This window comes from Perca flavescens, chromosome 7 (genome assembly GCF_004354835.1).
Source record: "Perca flavescens isolate YP-PL-M2 chromosome 7, PFLA_1.0, whole genome shotgun sequence".
Lineage (NCBI taxonomy): Eukaryota > Metazoa > Chordata > Actinopteri > Perciformes > Percidae > Perca > Perca flavescens.
This window is the reverse complement of record NC_041337.1, coordinates 5,346,614-5,362,181: the sequence shown is the minus strand read 5'-3', so window position 1 is coordinate 5,362,181 and position 15,568 is coordinate 5,346,614. Positions and strand designations below refer to the sequence as shown.

Genomic DNA, 15,568 nt, shown 5'->3' with positions numbered 1-15,568 from the left:
GTATGTGTACGCTGCATCATTGCATTTCTTACATTATGAAAAATACTTAATTAGCAGCAAATTGATGATTTGGAGGTAAAAATAAAATCTAGATGTCTTAATTAAAATTGGGTTAAATGTGGTTAAAATTGAGTTGTCTACCTTATAGACATTTTTTCATTGTCCTTCACTGAAATGTATTAATTTAAGTGCTGTTGAAACATCATATTAACCTTTTTATATGTAACCATGGGCGATTTTAGACCCTTTTTAGGGGGGCTCATGTTTGTGCTTCTAGATAGAGTTTTCAAACTTGTCTGTAAGTCTGTTTGACAGAGGACAAACAAGTACAGTTTCAAAGAGCTTGAAACTGGTTTAATATCCTGTGTCACTGTAGCCAATGCTATCCACCTGTAACCCAGTTAAGGAAATGGTTAACAGAAACATAGTTTTGGCCAATTGGAGGTGGTTCTTAGCCTGGATGACACCAGACCCTTCTCAGCTGTAACTGAGAGTGGGTCTGGGCAAGTTTCATTCACAGCCCATTTCCAAAGGGACGTCACCAACAGACCCCGCTCAAATGCCTCTGGGCGCAATTGGTTGGACCTAAAACCAATCAGACTACGGGTGACGTAGCAGTGACAGCGGCATCAACGGGTTGCTGCGCTTCGGTGGCCGTCATGTTGAATGTAAACAAAAAGCTGCTCGCCGTCGCTGCGCTATGGCCATCGTGTAAAGCCTGCCTCAACGATTGTGATTGGTGCCTCCATTTGGAAAAATTGGAAATGGACTTGAATGGGCTCTTGGCCAGACTGACTTTCAGAGCAAATCTCAAATTTGCCGGAAGTTCGTCAGGGTTTTCCCAGGCTAGGGGGTTGGTAGGTGGGGGGATAACACTTTTGCAAGGCACTGTATCCGTGTCACATTCTCATTAGGGGCTGAGCCCCCCTAAAGGTCTGATCCTAGAATCGCCCATGTATGTAACCTAGATTTAAAAACCAACATAAACCAGACATCATTTTTTCAGCCAAATTTAACTCAGTTTTAACTGAGGCATCAAGTTATTTTTTGCCCTCAAAAGAAAATCCCTTATGCAATATTTATTAGATAGTCTCCATTCTCTACAGTGTTTAATTTGCTACCAAACCAAAAGATTGCATGTCCCGTGCAAACTCCAGTCTTTAAAAGTTCCCTTGCAAGTCTTTGTTGAGTCTCCGGGGTCCAAGGCTCAAGTTCATGCAGCAGACTGTTTCTCAATTATCTCAAACTTCCTGTTCTGACCATGCAGGACGAAACTAAATCTAACACTCCTTGGTCCCAGGATGAGAAATTACATTTCTCAGCTCCAAGCTTTTTAGAAAAGACGAAGATTATCCCAGTTCAGTGTTACTCCATTAACTTCCCACGGCTCATTCATGCTACGTACTCCTGGACTGTGCCCTAAGGGGAGAGCTTTGGTCCCAGATTGCGCTTCACATTTTACAATCAAGTTTTGACAACCTCGTTTTTTTTAGAGTTGGCTGACACTCGGTGTCTCCTTTCCATGTTTCTCCTGGCGTAGGTAGTCCTGGGATGAGAACTGATCTCAGGCTGAGCCTTGGTTCCAGACTGCACCTTTAAATTTAAAAGCCCTCTTTGGCTTAGACAGTTGTTTCATATTCTAATACCTCTTTGCTGCCCATCATGCTACTCCTGTACTGTATCCTGGGGCTGACGGCTGACGTGGTCTCCAGAAGCAGAATGGTCTTGCGGAGGCGGCGATCGATAAAGTGCGCATCCCAGGCTGGGTATCTCTTCCTCGGCAGGTCTATCCGGATCACTGGGCCCTCCTGTGCGCGGGATGACGACGAGGTCCTGTGAAGGAATGCAGGTGAGGATGAAGGAGAGGGACGAACCTGGAAGACGGGCAGGCAACTGTCCCTGTCTCTGTCCTTGTCTCGCTCCCCGGGAACCGGCTCCCCCGTGTCTTTAGTCCTGGGGAGAGTCCTCGGAGGGCTGGTAATGACCATGTCCGTTTGGGACCCTTGGGATGGAGTGAGGCAAGCGTCAATCACTCCCGCTACCCCTCCCGCACCCACCACACCCTCATCCACACAGCCTCCCCACTGTGAGCCCAGAACCGGCCCGTCAGGGTGCAGCCAGCAGTAGTACACCAGCATGAAGAAGGTTCCCAGGGCAAAGCTGCAGGCCACCAGGCACACCACCACTACGGCGTAGGAGTCGGAGGTGGGCGGGCCGCGGTAGGTGTACCAGGCGGCGGTCAGCGCCACGTTCTCGGCCAGTGTCACGGAGTAGTAGACGGTCATGCGGAAGCGGCTGGGGCCCTCCTTGACATTGAACCAGCAGAAGATGTAGATGATGCCCACCACCATGTTGTAGATGATCTCCTCCCACTTGGACATGCAGAAGTCGGTCTCACCTTGGATGATCCAGAACGTCATGACACACCTGAAAGACAATACAAAGTTAGTTAGTAACAATACTATGCCTCCTGTGAATTTTATGATGACTTATGAAGAATGTGGTGACTCATAAGGTAACTTTTTTTTTTCAACCTGGACAATATTTCCATGAATGCTATTTGTACCCCGCTGCACACAGCAATGTGTTCTATTAATACCCTGTCTGATACAAATATCAATGTATTCTATTTGCACCCCAGTAACTATCCATACTACTCATGTATTTTATAGGTGTAAATACTTTTTTGGAATATTGCTCTGTGGCCTGAATAAAATTGTTGCAGTGTCCAATATTTATTCATCAGGCAAATGCATGCACACAAAACATGCATTTTTCCTGATCAAGTTCTAGTACCAATATGTTGCCAAAGTCAGACAGTGTGAGGGAGTTTGTTTGCAAATTTTACGTGAGTGTGTGCGCAGTCACGGATAGCTTGTATCACGTGGATGCGCCGACAGTTTTGTTGTCATTACTTAGAATTCCTCATGGGGGAGACAGAGACTACGCACTATAACTTTAAATCAAGGATCTGGCTATAAAGGGATATTTCACTTAAAACATTTTAAAACACGACAAACGGATGCAAAAATGACCCAAAGTCAAATTATGACAAGTTAAGACATCGATATTGAATCTCAGAGACCACGTCCTTTCTGCACAAATGTCATCAATCTATAAATAATCAGAATTAAAAGTGTCCCTCCTTGGTGGAAGTGGTGGAAGTGCAGAGAAAGCTGTTTTTTTTTTTAACCACACGTGATTTAATACAGCTAATGATCGAGAACGGGTTCATGCTGAAAGAGGATATATGTACAGTGTTTACTTACAATTTACTTTAGGAAAGCTGTTTTTCTGCATAGTACTGTCAACAACAATGTATTTCAGTAAATACATGGTTGTATGACTTTCTAAAGGATCGGATTTACTAACCGTATTGTTTAAAACTATAACACGTTCTCACTCCCAGCATGTCAAAAAGCTGTGCTAGGTCAGGGGCCTTTGGTGTTTGTTACTCATGAAGTCTCCTTTAGCGTCTACTCTAGCCCTTTGGCGTCATATTAAGATGTGCTTGGTCGGGACTTGCACTTTTTGACAATGTGGGTCAGGAACGATTTTCCGTTATTTTTCAACGTGCAGGGTTAGTTAGGGTCTTTCATACTACTCTCTACAGTTGTCTCTCTTAAAACTACTTCATCTTACAGCGCTGCTGCTCTGCCTGGTGCGTTCCACACAGACACTGAAGGGGGATTGTTGTTGTGAGAACCACCTGACCAAGCAGCAGTAATAGACAACTTGGGAATAAGAACGGGCTGAAAACTATTATTAAAAAATCTAATTTTCAACTGCTAAGCTTGTGATTGTGGAGCCAGCCTCTTTGCAGCAGGCGACGTGGCGCACCAGTGGCTGACGATGAATATGCCGAAGTAGAGCTGGAAGACGGAGGCGAAGAGGGCGAAGGCCACGGTCCGCGCCCCGATGGTGAAGAAGTGCCACAGCATCTGGGTGATCACGGCCTTGTAGGACATGGGCAGCTTGTCGTCGCGGGAGTCCCGGAGAACCTTCTGGTAGGAGGCGATCATCCAGGCAAGAGAGACCAGGGAGGCCGAGGCCGAGAGACCTGGAGGGACGGAGGAAGAGAGAGAGTCAGAGAGAAAATATAAGAGGAAGGGGAAGGAAGAGGCACAAATAGTAACACATTTGGGTGATGAAAATGAAAGAAAGGGAGATGAGTGGCTACAGTAAAGTCTACTATAACAAACTGACATTAAACACCAATAAAGAGCTCAACAGTGTGGTTCTGAAAGTTAACATCCCGTTCATTTTCTTCATAAGGATTTTGATTATTAGCCATAATGTTTAAAACATCCTGAGCTGAGATTGTGAAAGAAAAGGTTTCTGCCCCTGTAGAAGCCACAAGTCTGTATGAAATCAACCTTATTTTAAGAAAAACATAAAACAAACGTTTTATTCACAATTGTATGGAGAAGTACTACACCACCCACAATCCTAAGCACTCCAGCGACGTCTCTGGTCGCTGGAGCTCGCTGTTACCATAGAAATGTTTACCGAACCCGCAGACGGCTAGTGAGCTGCTACCACTGAAGTCTAGTCTCTGTACGCAGTCTTATACCTTTGCCTGTTTTGCTGTTTTCAAAATGTTCTTATGCGTGGCATCAAATGTTTCGCAGTCACCGTTCATCTTGTAGCTGGTTGGCTTGGTTCCAGGCCCACAACTCTTCATATAAGCATTTAATGAAACGTCAATGGAGACATTGAAAGGGGAAAGTCACTTCCGGAACCAGAGCCCTTCAAAAAGTCACTGTCACTGTTGACTCTATTACAGTCAAATCAACTTGAACTTTGATTTGCACAAGTATCTCCAACGTGGAATCGATTGATGGGCTCTCAACTCACAACAGTGATATTGTAAGACACAATTATAATCTACCCCTCCAACGTTTTGCAGATATATCAGTAAAGAATGTACTGATATATCTACAATATATGTATTCAAAGCTATGTACGTTATTGTCCACTGCATCCTTTGACAGCTTATCCTCCATCAAACATCAATGGGAGAGGGCCTTGGGCATATCTCTGACTAATGTAAAGTGGGAGATGGTTACTAGAAACACAACAGCTTTATCTAAATGTGTAAGATGCAAAATTCTTCAAATTAAAGTACTACACAGAGCGTATGTAACCCCAAGCAGACTTAACAAAATGGACAACTCCCTCTCACATCTATGTTGGCATGGTTTCAGTGAGACAGGGACACTGATACACCTCATGTGACAGTGCCCTCGCAGTGAAGAGGTTTTTTGGAAAGAAGTTATATCTTGATTGTCTTCCATTCTTAATGTAAAAATACCACTCTGCCCACTTATCTGCCTTCTAGGCAGTAAGGTAGATAATATACAGTCAACACGCCCACACAACGCATTATCACTTTGGCCTTTTTGTCTGTAAAGCAAACTATTATGATGAACTGGAAAACTCATAAACCCAATTGCTTTTACACAGACAATTGGTTAAAAGACTTTCTAGACTTGCTGTCAATGGAAGGGGCTGTATTAGCCCTCTATGAATTTGCCCGAGGAGAAGGACCCTGGATCTCTATAAGGCTGTACTTGTATACAGTGGTGCTAATAAGTTTACATACCCATGCTAAAGTTGACTAAAAAGAGGAATAAAAAAATCATCTTTTGGAAATTGATCTTAATGCCTTAATTAAAAAAATGAGGAAAAATCCGACCTTTTAAGGACATATTTTTTTATTGTAAATAAATAAATGTTCTTCCTTAAAATACAGGGGAATTAAAATATCCCCACATCATCACATACCCTTCACCATACCTAGAGATTGGCATGGTTTTATTTCAGTTAGCCTAATAGCTAGTTTGATTTGCATTGAGAGATGATCTTATGGAAAGTACCCCATGCCAATCTCTAGGTATGGTGAAGGGTAAGTGATGATGTGGAAGGGCTATTTTAATTCCAAAGGCCAAGGGAACTTTATCAGGATGCATAGTATCCTGGATCCATGAAATAACTGGCCTTTAAAAACAAAAATCTGCCTGCCTCTATGGGAATTTAGCATAGGGGTGTGTATACTTATGCCCCCTGTATTTTAAGGAAGAACATTTATTTATTTACAATACATTATTCATTCACAAAAAAAATGGTGTCCTTAAAAGGTCAGATTTTTCCTTATTTTTTAATTAAGGCATTAAGATCAATTTCCAAAAGATGCTTTTTTTTATTCCTCTTTTTAGTCAACTTTAGCATGGGTATGTAAACTTATGAGCACCACTGTAAATTAATTTACTAATGGTTCCGCAGCTGCCCCCCTCCTCTCATCCCCCCTGTCTATTGTATGTTGAATTGTAATTTTTGATGAGTTTGTGGTCTTGTGTTGAATGTGTATGTGGTCTCTGAAATAAAATAAATAACAAAAGATTAAGTACTGAAGTACTGTATATGTACCAATTCACCGATTAGGTAATACCTAATTGCAGTGGAATGTATTTTTAAGGTAGAGCATGAAAGGAAAAAGTAGTATGAGAAATAATCTTAACTTCACTTACAGGCTTTTCCCGGAGCTTTTAACCGTACCTCGCAACAAACATTTGGTAGAAAGCTTTAAAAAGAAAGCAAGTAAGTCGCCCTTGACTTCTGTTGTTTTTTTGTCAATTGTTTAAGGTAGTTCAGAAACAGTGATGCCATAACACATGTTGACTATCAAAGAGCACTGACAAGTTCATTTCTAAACTGTACGTCCCACTGAGTACTGTTTACAAGGACCACTAAAAACATAAAGAATAATTTTACATCAAATGTAATGGCCAGTACCAAATTTGGCAGATATTTGTTAAGATGTATTTTTCCTGGACCACAACAAATGAATCAATTGCTAGTGAAAATCACACAATGGGACCATTACTTATGTGATCCTCCAGTGCAGACAATAGATGGTGTCATGTCTCAAAATGACTGAATTACTAAAATGCCATTATGTAGCACCTTTAATTGTTTTTCCCAATAGCTCATTCATGTGGACCAGAATCAGTTTCTTCTGAAGTCAAACTATGTAACTGTGAGGTGCACAGCGAGCCGCCCAGAGCGTAGTTTGAACACATTAAACATTCATGTGTGTTAATCATGCAGTCTTGTCTCAAATTACCCATGAATCACACTGAGAGGGCATTAAAATTTGAGCAGAGAGAGAACTGCACCGAACATTTTAATGGCATCGATGTGACCAACTTGCACATTCCTCTCATGTAAAAAATGTACTGCTGTTTGAGTTAGATGTTTACAAAACTACAGTAATATTACTGCTGTTAGAAAAACCTTTCTGCTTTGTAGATGACTCAGAGTTGCAGTTTTTAGGTCCATACGGTCACTGTTAAAGGGACAGTCTGCTTCAGTATGCTCTGATGAAAACAACACAGGTAACTAGATTTGGGAGGACATCATTCTCCATTGTGGCTATAAATCAGTGGAATTCTCTTCCTACAAAGCTAATTTCATGCACAAACTTGCACTCATTCACACGTTTAGCAAAGCATTGGTTGTTAAAGCAGACTTGCTCCCACCAGTGAATTGATGTGAAAATGACTGTGTGTTTATGGAGGGGGAGGGGAGGGGAGGGGTCTAGTTTAAGCTCTAGATGGGTGGGATAGGGGGAAAATAAAGTCTGTAGATTTGCATGACTATGTATCTGTAATACTTTGGGTTTTTTTGTGCACTGTCCCTGTTCAAATAAATAAATTACAATTACAATTGCAATCCCTCTGCAGCATGGTACAACCCTTTTCATCCTTTTATAAAATCAGAAAACTTGTCATTTTCTTTTCATTTTCCTCTTAAATCAACTATCAATCTCAATTGTATCAAATGGCTTCAAGATAATGCAAGACTTTGTGCTTCATTACATTCACATTGTACTCAGTTGATATGCTGATTGCTGTGTTTTTATTCTAATCCAGTTTTGTGTCTGTTGTAGTTGAAACACCTTGAACGCCATCTCATGGTCTTCGGCATGAATATTGATTACAAGAAAAAATAACAACAATGTTTGTGCCAACAAAACACAAAAGATACAAAGTGAGTTTGAGTGATACAAACTTGAGTTCTTCAGTTGTGGAATTCCCTCAGTGGCGGTTCTAGACCATTTCAAATGGAGGGGCTAGGCTGGAGCCACATGGGATTTTTGGGGGTACCAAATATGTTAAGCCCAAGTGTTACCATAGCACCAACCCTACACTGGTTTGCTTCTACAAAAGACTAGCGATACCCATATAACAAGAAACACAAGAATACTCATTCAGCGTCAACCTACATTTATCTATCACTGCACATGGACAATATCCCCTCTTTGGGGATGAAGGTGGGGTAACGAATATTTGAAAATATTTGCCACAGTTAAGCGTCAGGTAAACTTGAGCGCGCCACCGTGCGCGGGCCGCCGTAGATGGCGCGCACGTTACAAGCACTCATGTATACATGTGCGGTAGTTTGAATGCTTGTCATAAAAGTTTTCTGCTGAGAAGATTCAAGATGGCTAACGCTCGTTTCGCTTCGGAATTCCTCGGAGAAAGACGACAGTCCAACCCCTTGCGGGCGGGTTGAAAACATGCGAAAGTAGCTCCTACTACTGGCTGTAGTCCATGGCCTCTGGGCAAAAAAATCTTCCGATGACGCAAAAATCGTCGTTTTATGTCACCGGAAGATTCGTTTTTCAGAGCCACAATACAGAGATCTCTCGTCTCAGGAGGACATGAGGGAGGGAAGCACGGTCATTCGAAAATACCACCGTGTTTCTACTGCTACAAAGCTTAATGCTAAATCGGTGAAGTGTGTTTTGAGAAGTGTCTTTTCCTTGGTTGCATGTTTTACAGTGCATTTTAGCTGCAGGAGAGGTTTTTCTGAATGTCTTTCATGCCAACATCCTTTACTTGATACATTTTGTCCTTTTATAAAAACAAAATTGAATGCGAGATGAACCCAAGCTGACCACAGCCGTGACCTAAGGAACAACCACCTCGGGTTGATATTGGAGTTTATAAGTCAGACCAATGAAATGGCATTTCCTGGAATGCAGCTTAAGGAAAAAAGACCAAAGCAGCTGCAGAAGAAATGAACCCAAAACAAAGGGGATTATGGGTAGAAAGAGACAGAGGCCGTTTTTTTTGTTTTGGAAAGCCCAGGAAATCCAATACATTTGCGAATGTTCGGGGAGTTGTACTTAACAGATGACTCGAATGATTAATTGGCAGCACTGACAGCTGATCAGTTTGATTGGTTGGCTGATGGATGAATCAATAAGCTCTATCAGAACCAATGTGAGCGGCAGAGTCTGGACTACATAAGTGGCCACATTTAAAAACATGAATGCCTATTAGCAGATGGTAGGTTACCCAAAATAGACAAAGTATGTGTGTGTGTGTGTGTGTGTGTTCTGATATTTGCATCTTTATGAGGACTTTAGACTTTGAGAGAGAAAGAGAGGACATTTTGTCTGCTCCTTTACTTCTTCCAAACACCATGCACAAACACATGTGCGGGACTTGAACCAGCCACCCTTGGGTTCCCTAGACCAGTCGCCACGCACTGAGCTGATGCTGACCAAAAGATAAACTAATTAAGACTGGCTAGGTAACGGAGGCCGGCAGGTAGATGCCGTTGGACATGAATTAGAGATGACTTTCTTGTCTCTGGCATCAAACACAACACAAGATATTCAGACCTTCAGGGTGATGTTGACTTTACCACGATTAACTCTAGCAGCAGGGCTACGACTGTGCGCTGGCTTTCCCCGTCACACATGCCCCGTCACACATGCCCCACACGTCGCAGGCCGCGTCCCAAGATGCAATCGAGTTCTTAATCTTGTCTTTCCAGCAGAGAAACTGAGAGCCAGGCACGTCTTTCACTGTCCTGTGTCCCGTCATAGAATTTGAGTGTGGACTAACTTGCAAATTTGGGAATGTACATCACTCCGTTTGTCATTTTTTTTGGTGGTCACGTGTGTTCTTAGGCTACATGTGTGTCCCACGACTGTGTGTTTTTTCAAACGTCTGACTTCACCTCTGTGTCGCCAGGTGTGTGTGAATGCTGAGAGTGTGCAATGTGTGTGTGTATCGGAGTCTGAGAGTGAGTGTGTGTGTGTGTGTGTGTATATGTGTGCAAGAGAGAGTTTTGTTTTATTCATCAAAGGCCAATCTGCTTCTTGTAAGAGGTGCATGAATAAAGCATAGATTCTCCTATTGATATCTGCCCTCAACACACACACATAGACACACACACACACACACACACACACACACACTTATTTAAACCTTACTCTCTCTCTCTGCAGTAGCCTTTGTGACGATTGATAAAATCCAATGAAATTAAACATCATTTCCAAGTCCAAATGATAATTCCAAATAAAACGTGGTTATTATTTTCATAGATTTCTGTCTTCATTGCATTGTTTCAATCAGTAATAAAAAACTTTGTACTCAAAGTTTACTGTGGTAAATGATCTGGCTTGTTTACAACCCTTCTTGCTCAGTCTTGCTGAGTCATGATAGCGATATTGCTGTGTCCCAAATGTTTTGCATATAACTTGGTGGACTACAATTTTATCATATTAATCAAAGGCAACCTGTCAATCAAACTTTAGAAAAGGGTTGAATGCGGAGGTTGATCTCACTCACCCTGCAGAGGGAGGACGGTGTTTCCGTGAATCATGATGCTCAGCTGGAGGACGAGCTGCGGGGCCGACTTCAGGAAGGCCTCCAGGAGGCGCAGCATGGTGATGTCAGCGCTCTCAAACATCAGCCGCCAGTGGAAGTGGCGACGGGGCCTGTTGCTATGCAAACGGCTCTGGGCGCCCAGGTAGAGGGCGTGGATGTACCTGTAGGTTGAGAGGCACAGCAATTTAGAATATTTATATCTGTTGTTTAATCAATTTTCTTTTTTATTAAAATTGCCATTTGTTCTTGCTCCCACAGTGTTTATTATTTATATTTCCTGTTGCTGTGCGCTATTTCAACCAATCGTATCTTCTTCAGGCACAACATGATATTATACAGTACATATCTCAAAATGATGACAATCTGCAGCAGGCGACCAAACTGAAAAGCCGTTGGCAACCACACATGTATCTTCAGAAAGCAATGAAGTGATCAATCATCGCAGGTTTCAAGACAACATGATAAACAGCCAGATACTGCGTAACCTCTGTGGGGCTTGGCCAACGCCCAAATACAATGGAGGTGAACATGATTCGGTTTCGTACTCTTGAATGATGATGTCCTGCATGGTGTCTATAAACCAACGCTGTCCTGATTACTCTGGATAATCCACAGCAGTGATCTCACATACGCAGATGAAACAACAAACGGTGTGTGAAAGAAAAGAAGAAAGATTTTCTAGCGTTAACATTAAATGTTCTAGGATGTTTAACATTGTTTTTTCTCATTTGGCAAATGCACATCTTACTCTCCTTTAAAAATTACATCAAGTGTGCACACTATACTATAAGTCATCACTCACATTCAAACGTGTAAAACAGGATATCAGTCAGTGAGGCTTTCCGTTCACACTGGGGTGTTTTTTTTGGGGGGGTTGGGGAGGGGGGAGGCAGTAATTGCACCGCTTCCCAGCATTGGACGTTTGATGGGCTTGCTAGAAGTTATACATCTTATTCTTCAATGACCACTGACAGGCAAAGAAAACAGGCTACACCATCTTACAACCGCGATGGCTGCACCTGATTGGACGAATGCTTTAATCGTTGGGCTTGTCTGCTTCCCGATTGCTAACCGGACCAACATGGCGGCTCCTTTGGAAACTTTCTCTTACTTTACGAAAATGTGTTTCTGAAAACATTTAGGCTATAAACTACGCAGCTGCTCAATCTGTCTTCCTTTTAGATTGACAACACTCTGTTGAAAAGATTTTCGGGAATTTCGGGAGTTTCGAGAGGCAGAGATTCGCAGTGAGGCCCCTGATTTGTATTAAAGTAGCATGGACCTCCACTTCATGCAAACGAAGGAGGGTGCAACTCGACACCCTGTCTCTCGAAACTCGCTACCAGAAATGGCTAGAAATGGTGAGAGGTGTAAACTGAGTCCTGGGGATCCTGCTCTGTCTTTGAGAAAATGAAAGCACAGATGGGCCAATCAGGAATCTTCTCCTTATGAGGTCATAAGGAGCAAGGTTACCTCCCTTTTCTCTGATTTGCCCGCCCAGAGAATTTGGCGCACCCATGAGAGAGAGAGACATCATGGCTTTCAAACGAGCAAAGTGGCAGTCGGTCAAGGCCACCCCACTCTCCACCTTGCCCCCCTCTCTCCTCCTCAATAGCTACAGACACAGAAATGGCACATCCTAAGGAAAGCTCATTGTGGGTCTGGCTCTAGTGGCTGTAATTCTGCACCAAGGCTGAATTTCAGGAAATAGACTTCAGATACAGTATTAGGGGACCACTAAGGTCTATATAAAAGAGACTTCAGATACAGTATTAGGGGACCACTAAGGTCTATATAAAAGAGACTTCAGATACAGTATTAGGGGACCACTAAGGCCTATATAAAAAAGAGACTTCAGATACAGTATTAGGGGACCACTAAGGTCTATATAAAAGAGACTTCAGATACAGTATTAGGGGACCACTAAGGTCTATATAAAAGAGACTTCAGATACAGTGTTAGGGGACCACTGAGGTCTATATAACAGAGATGTTCACAAGTCATTTTTTGGAAGTCCAAGTCTTTGAACTCGAGTCCAAGTCAAGTATCAAGTCTTTGAGGGGCAAGTTCAAGTCAAGTCTCAAGTCTTTTGCCACTAGTCCAAGTCAAGTCTCAAGTCTCTGGCCATCTGATCTGTGGTTAACACTGTATTGTTAAAACTTATGAATTCAAAGCATGTCCTGTAGCTACCATCCATACAGTACAGTATACAAATCAGTTGTAGGATAACTTCATGGGGTCTACTTAACACATCCCTCTAACCCTTATTATTAGTATAAATATAAACCTAATTCTGTCACATCACATGGATATAACTAAAGATACAATATGCCTGTTCCCAGCATTAGCACAACACGTTGCAGTGGTTAGCTTGTTACCTGTGGCGATATATGCTAAATGTAACGTCTCTTTCACTCCAAAAAATGTCGAAGTGGAAATCAAGAGAATAGTGGCAGCGCCACACCAGTTACAGAACAACATGCATCTCAGTCTCGGTCCAAATTACGCACAATGAGCAGTTTGAACTGACTGATGTAATGCAATTTATTTATTTTCTAAGTGTTAGTAGGCTCAGTGAAACTGAGTCCAGCGCGAGGGAGACCGGACTAAGAGGAGGAGAGGTTAGTGAGGCCGGCGTCTCCACGGCAGGTGACGGTGCACACGAATCCGCTGCGCCACGCATGGATTAAATAGTTAAATAGTAAATAGGACTACAGTAACAGAAATATGTGCAGAATTAAGAAAGTCAAGACGGCCCAGTGTTTGGTGGACCTGGTACACCTTGTTCACTTAATAGTCTACAAACCATCCAAGGGATCAATACGCATCACATGAGTTTGCCCACCCGACACACAGCGTTTGTTCCTGGAGATGGATCCGTGCGTCCCGCCTCCTGTGCGCCATGGACGTCTGAGCCTCAGCAACTACTAACTAATCAGATACAATATGCCTGTCCCCAGCATTAGCATAACACTTTGTGATGGTTAGCTTGTTACTTGTGACTATATATGCTAAATGTAATGTCTCTTTCACATTACTGTGTGAGTGACTGACCTATTTGGGTGCGTTTGGAGATGTCTGATGAAGTTCGACGTTGTTGATCCGGTGCCACACTGCATGTAACTGTTCGCTTACTGCCACTATTTACAAAGTTATTGAAAGCAAAACTAATGACTAACTCCGGGAGGACTTGGTGTTGCCATCGTCACTGCATTTTTTTTTATGTGAGGGGACATACAGCCATTGACATACAGCTCATCATACGTTTTCCCAACTTATATGCGTCAATAAAAGAAAAAAGAAATACATGAATACATTGAGATTTAAAAAGCATTAATTGCATGAAAACATGTTGTTGACGAGTCTCGAAACCCGAGTCTGAAGCCTTTTGGGACGAGTTGCAAGTCAAGTCTGAATTCTTTTAGGTCGAGTCCGAGTCAAGTCTGAAGTCAGCTGTTTGTGCGACTTAAGTGCGGCTCAAGTCCAAGTCTCAGACTCTAGTCCCCATCTCTGCTATATAAAAGCATCCAAAGAGCACCATGTCATGGGACCTTTACATTTAACAATATATTAACGTTTGAAAGTACTTTCCCAGAAGGAACATATGGCATTTTAAAAGTAGCCTACATTTACGGAAGCTAGCTATGGGTAGACTACCAAGAAAGTGTGATATATTTATGTCCGTTTCGGAGCGATAGAGGGAAAATATTTCAGTCGACACATTAGGTGGAACCGAAATGAGGAACCGAAATTTGCGTTCTAGTCTGTTCCGATTCCTACCGGTTGCGTAGGAACCAGTTCCATAGTGGAACCAGGTTTCGGTACCCAACCCTAACAATGAAGGCAGTCAATAATGCTAAAATAACTCAGTTTTGCTTCCACATTTAAGAGCAGCAGTCTCCATTTAAACACAATCACAGTACAAAGGTATAACAGTATAAAAAAACCTAAATGACATCTTCCAGGAGAAAAATGTGAACCCCTCAGCACGCTGTTCTCCTGGGAGATAGACACCTCCGAGTGTTTACCCTCACCTGTCACTGTTCAACTGAGAATGTGCTTTTGTTTCAGCTGTTTCTCCGTGTCAGTGGCGGTATTGGTCGCCAGGTTGCAGCGGGTCAGCTGACGCACGCTGGAGACTAGCCGAGACATATTGACGTGAGGGGAGGAGGGTGCCGAGCTGTTCAGAGATCTGAAACGCTTCTGTTTGCCGGAGGTTTGATTTTCACCTGCTGGTGCAGCACGAGGTCTGCATTAAAGAGACTGTCAGCCGGGAGCAGGGCTGGAGTGTGATGGAAAAACAGAAAATAACTTTTTGGAAAACTGACGTGGAAAGTTAACACAGAGTGTACTGTATATTGCCGTTGTGCATGCAATGATAAATGCTGACAGCAAAATACAGCATCGTTTATGTACATAAGTGGAAATCCTTATTTTATTTGTGTGTTCAGTTTATAGTGAGTGGTGCTGCTTAAAACAGAACTGTATCTGTTGGCCCCTTATGAAGGGTCCCCGAGACAAACCTGTGGGGTCACTGCAGAGACCAGATTTTTTTTGAGCTTTTAACTTGATACATTACAGTTCTTAAAAATCTGCCAGTGGAGTGAGCATATTTCTTAAAGTTTACAAAATGTAATCGTTGCGGGTTCCTGCACGTGTTTTAGAATAAGATAGAGATTTGCAACACTGACGATTAAAGTTTTATGCTAGAAAATTATGTTTTTTAAAACTCAAAAAGTGGGTACTTTCACATCTTCAGGATTCTAGAAATCACTGAGGTAATAATCTGTGACGAGGGGGTCACATCTTAGATGGATTTTGGGTATGGGAGGAAGGAGTGATGCATCATGGGAGAGAAGCGGATGGCAGACAGTCGTAGT

General features: G+C 42.5%; 1 protein-coding gene across 1 annotated transcript in view; it reads right to left on the bottom strand.

The window, feature by feature from the left end:
* Window positions 1-1,619: 1,619 nt before the first annotated feature.
* The window catches only part of xkr7b (XK, Kell blood group complex subunit-related family, member 7b), a 99,512-nt gene continuing 85,563 nt past the window's right edge, over window positions 1,620-15,568 (bottom strand). The window contains exons 2-5 of the mRNA XM_028583883.1: window positions 10,650-10,849; window positions 3,841-4,060; window positions 2,054-2,427; window positions 1,620-2,002 (exon numbers count right to left, since the gene is read on the bottom strand). Of these exons, the coding sequence (XP_028439684.1) occupies window positions 1,620-2,002; window positions 2,054-2,427; window positions 3,841-4,060; window positions 10,650-10,849 (1,177 nt within the window). The remainder of the gene's footprint in view (window positions 2,003-2,053; window positions 2,428-3,840; window positions 4,061-10,649; window positions 10,850-15,568) is intronic.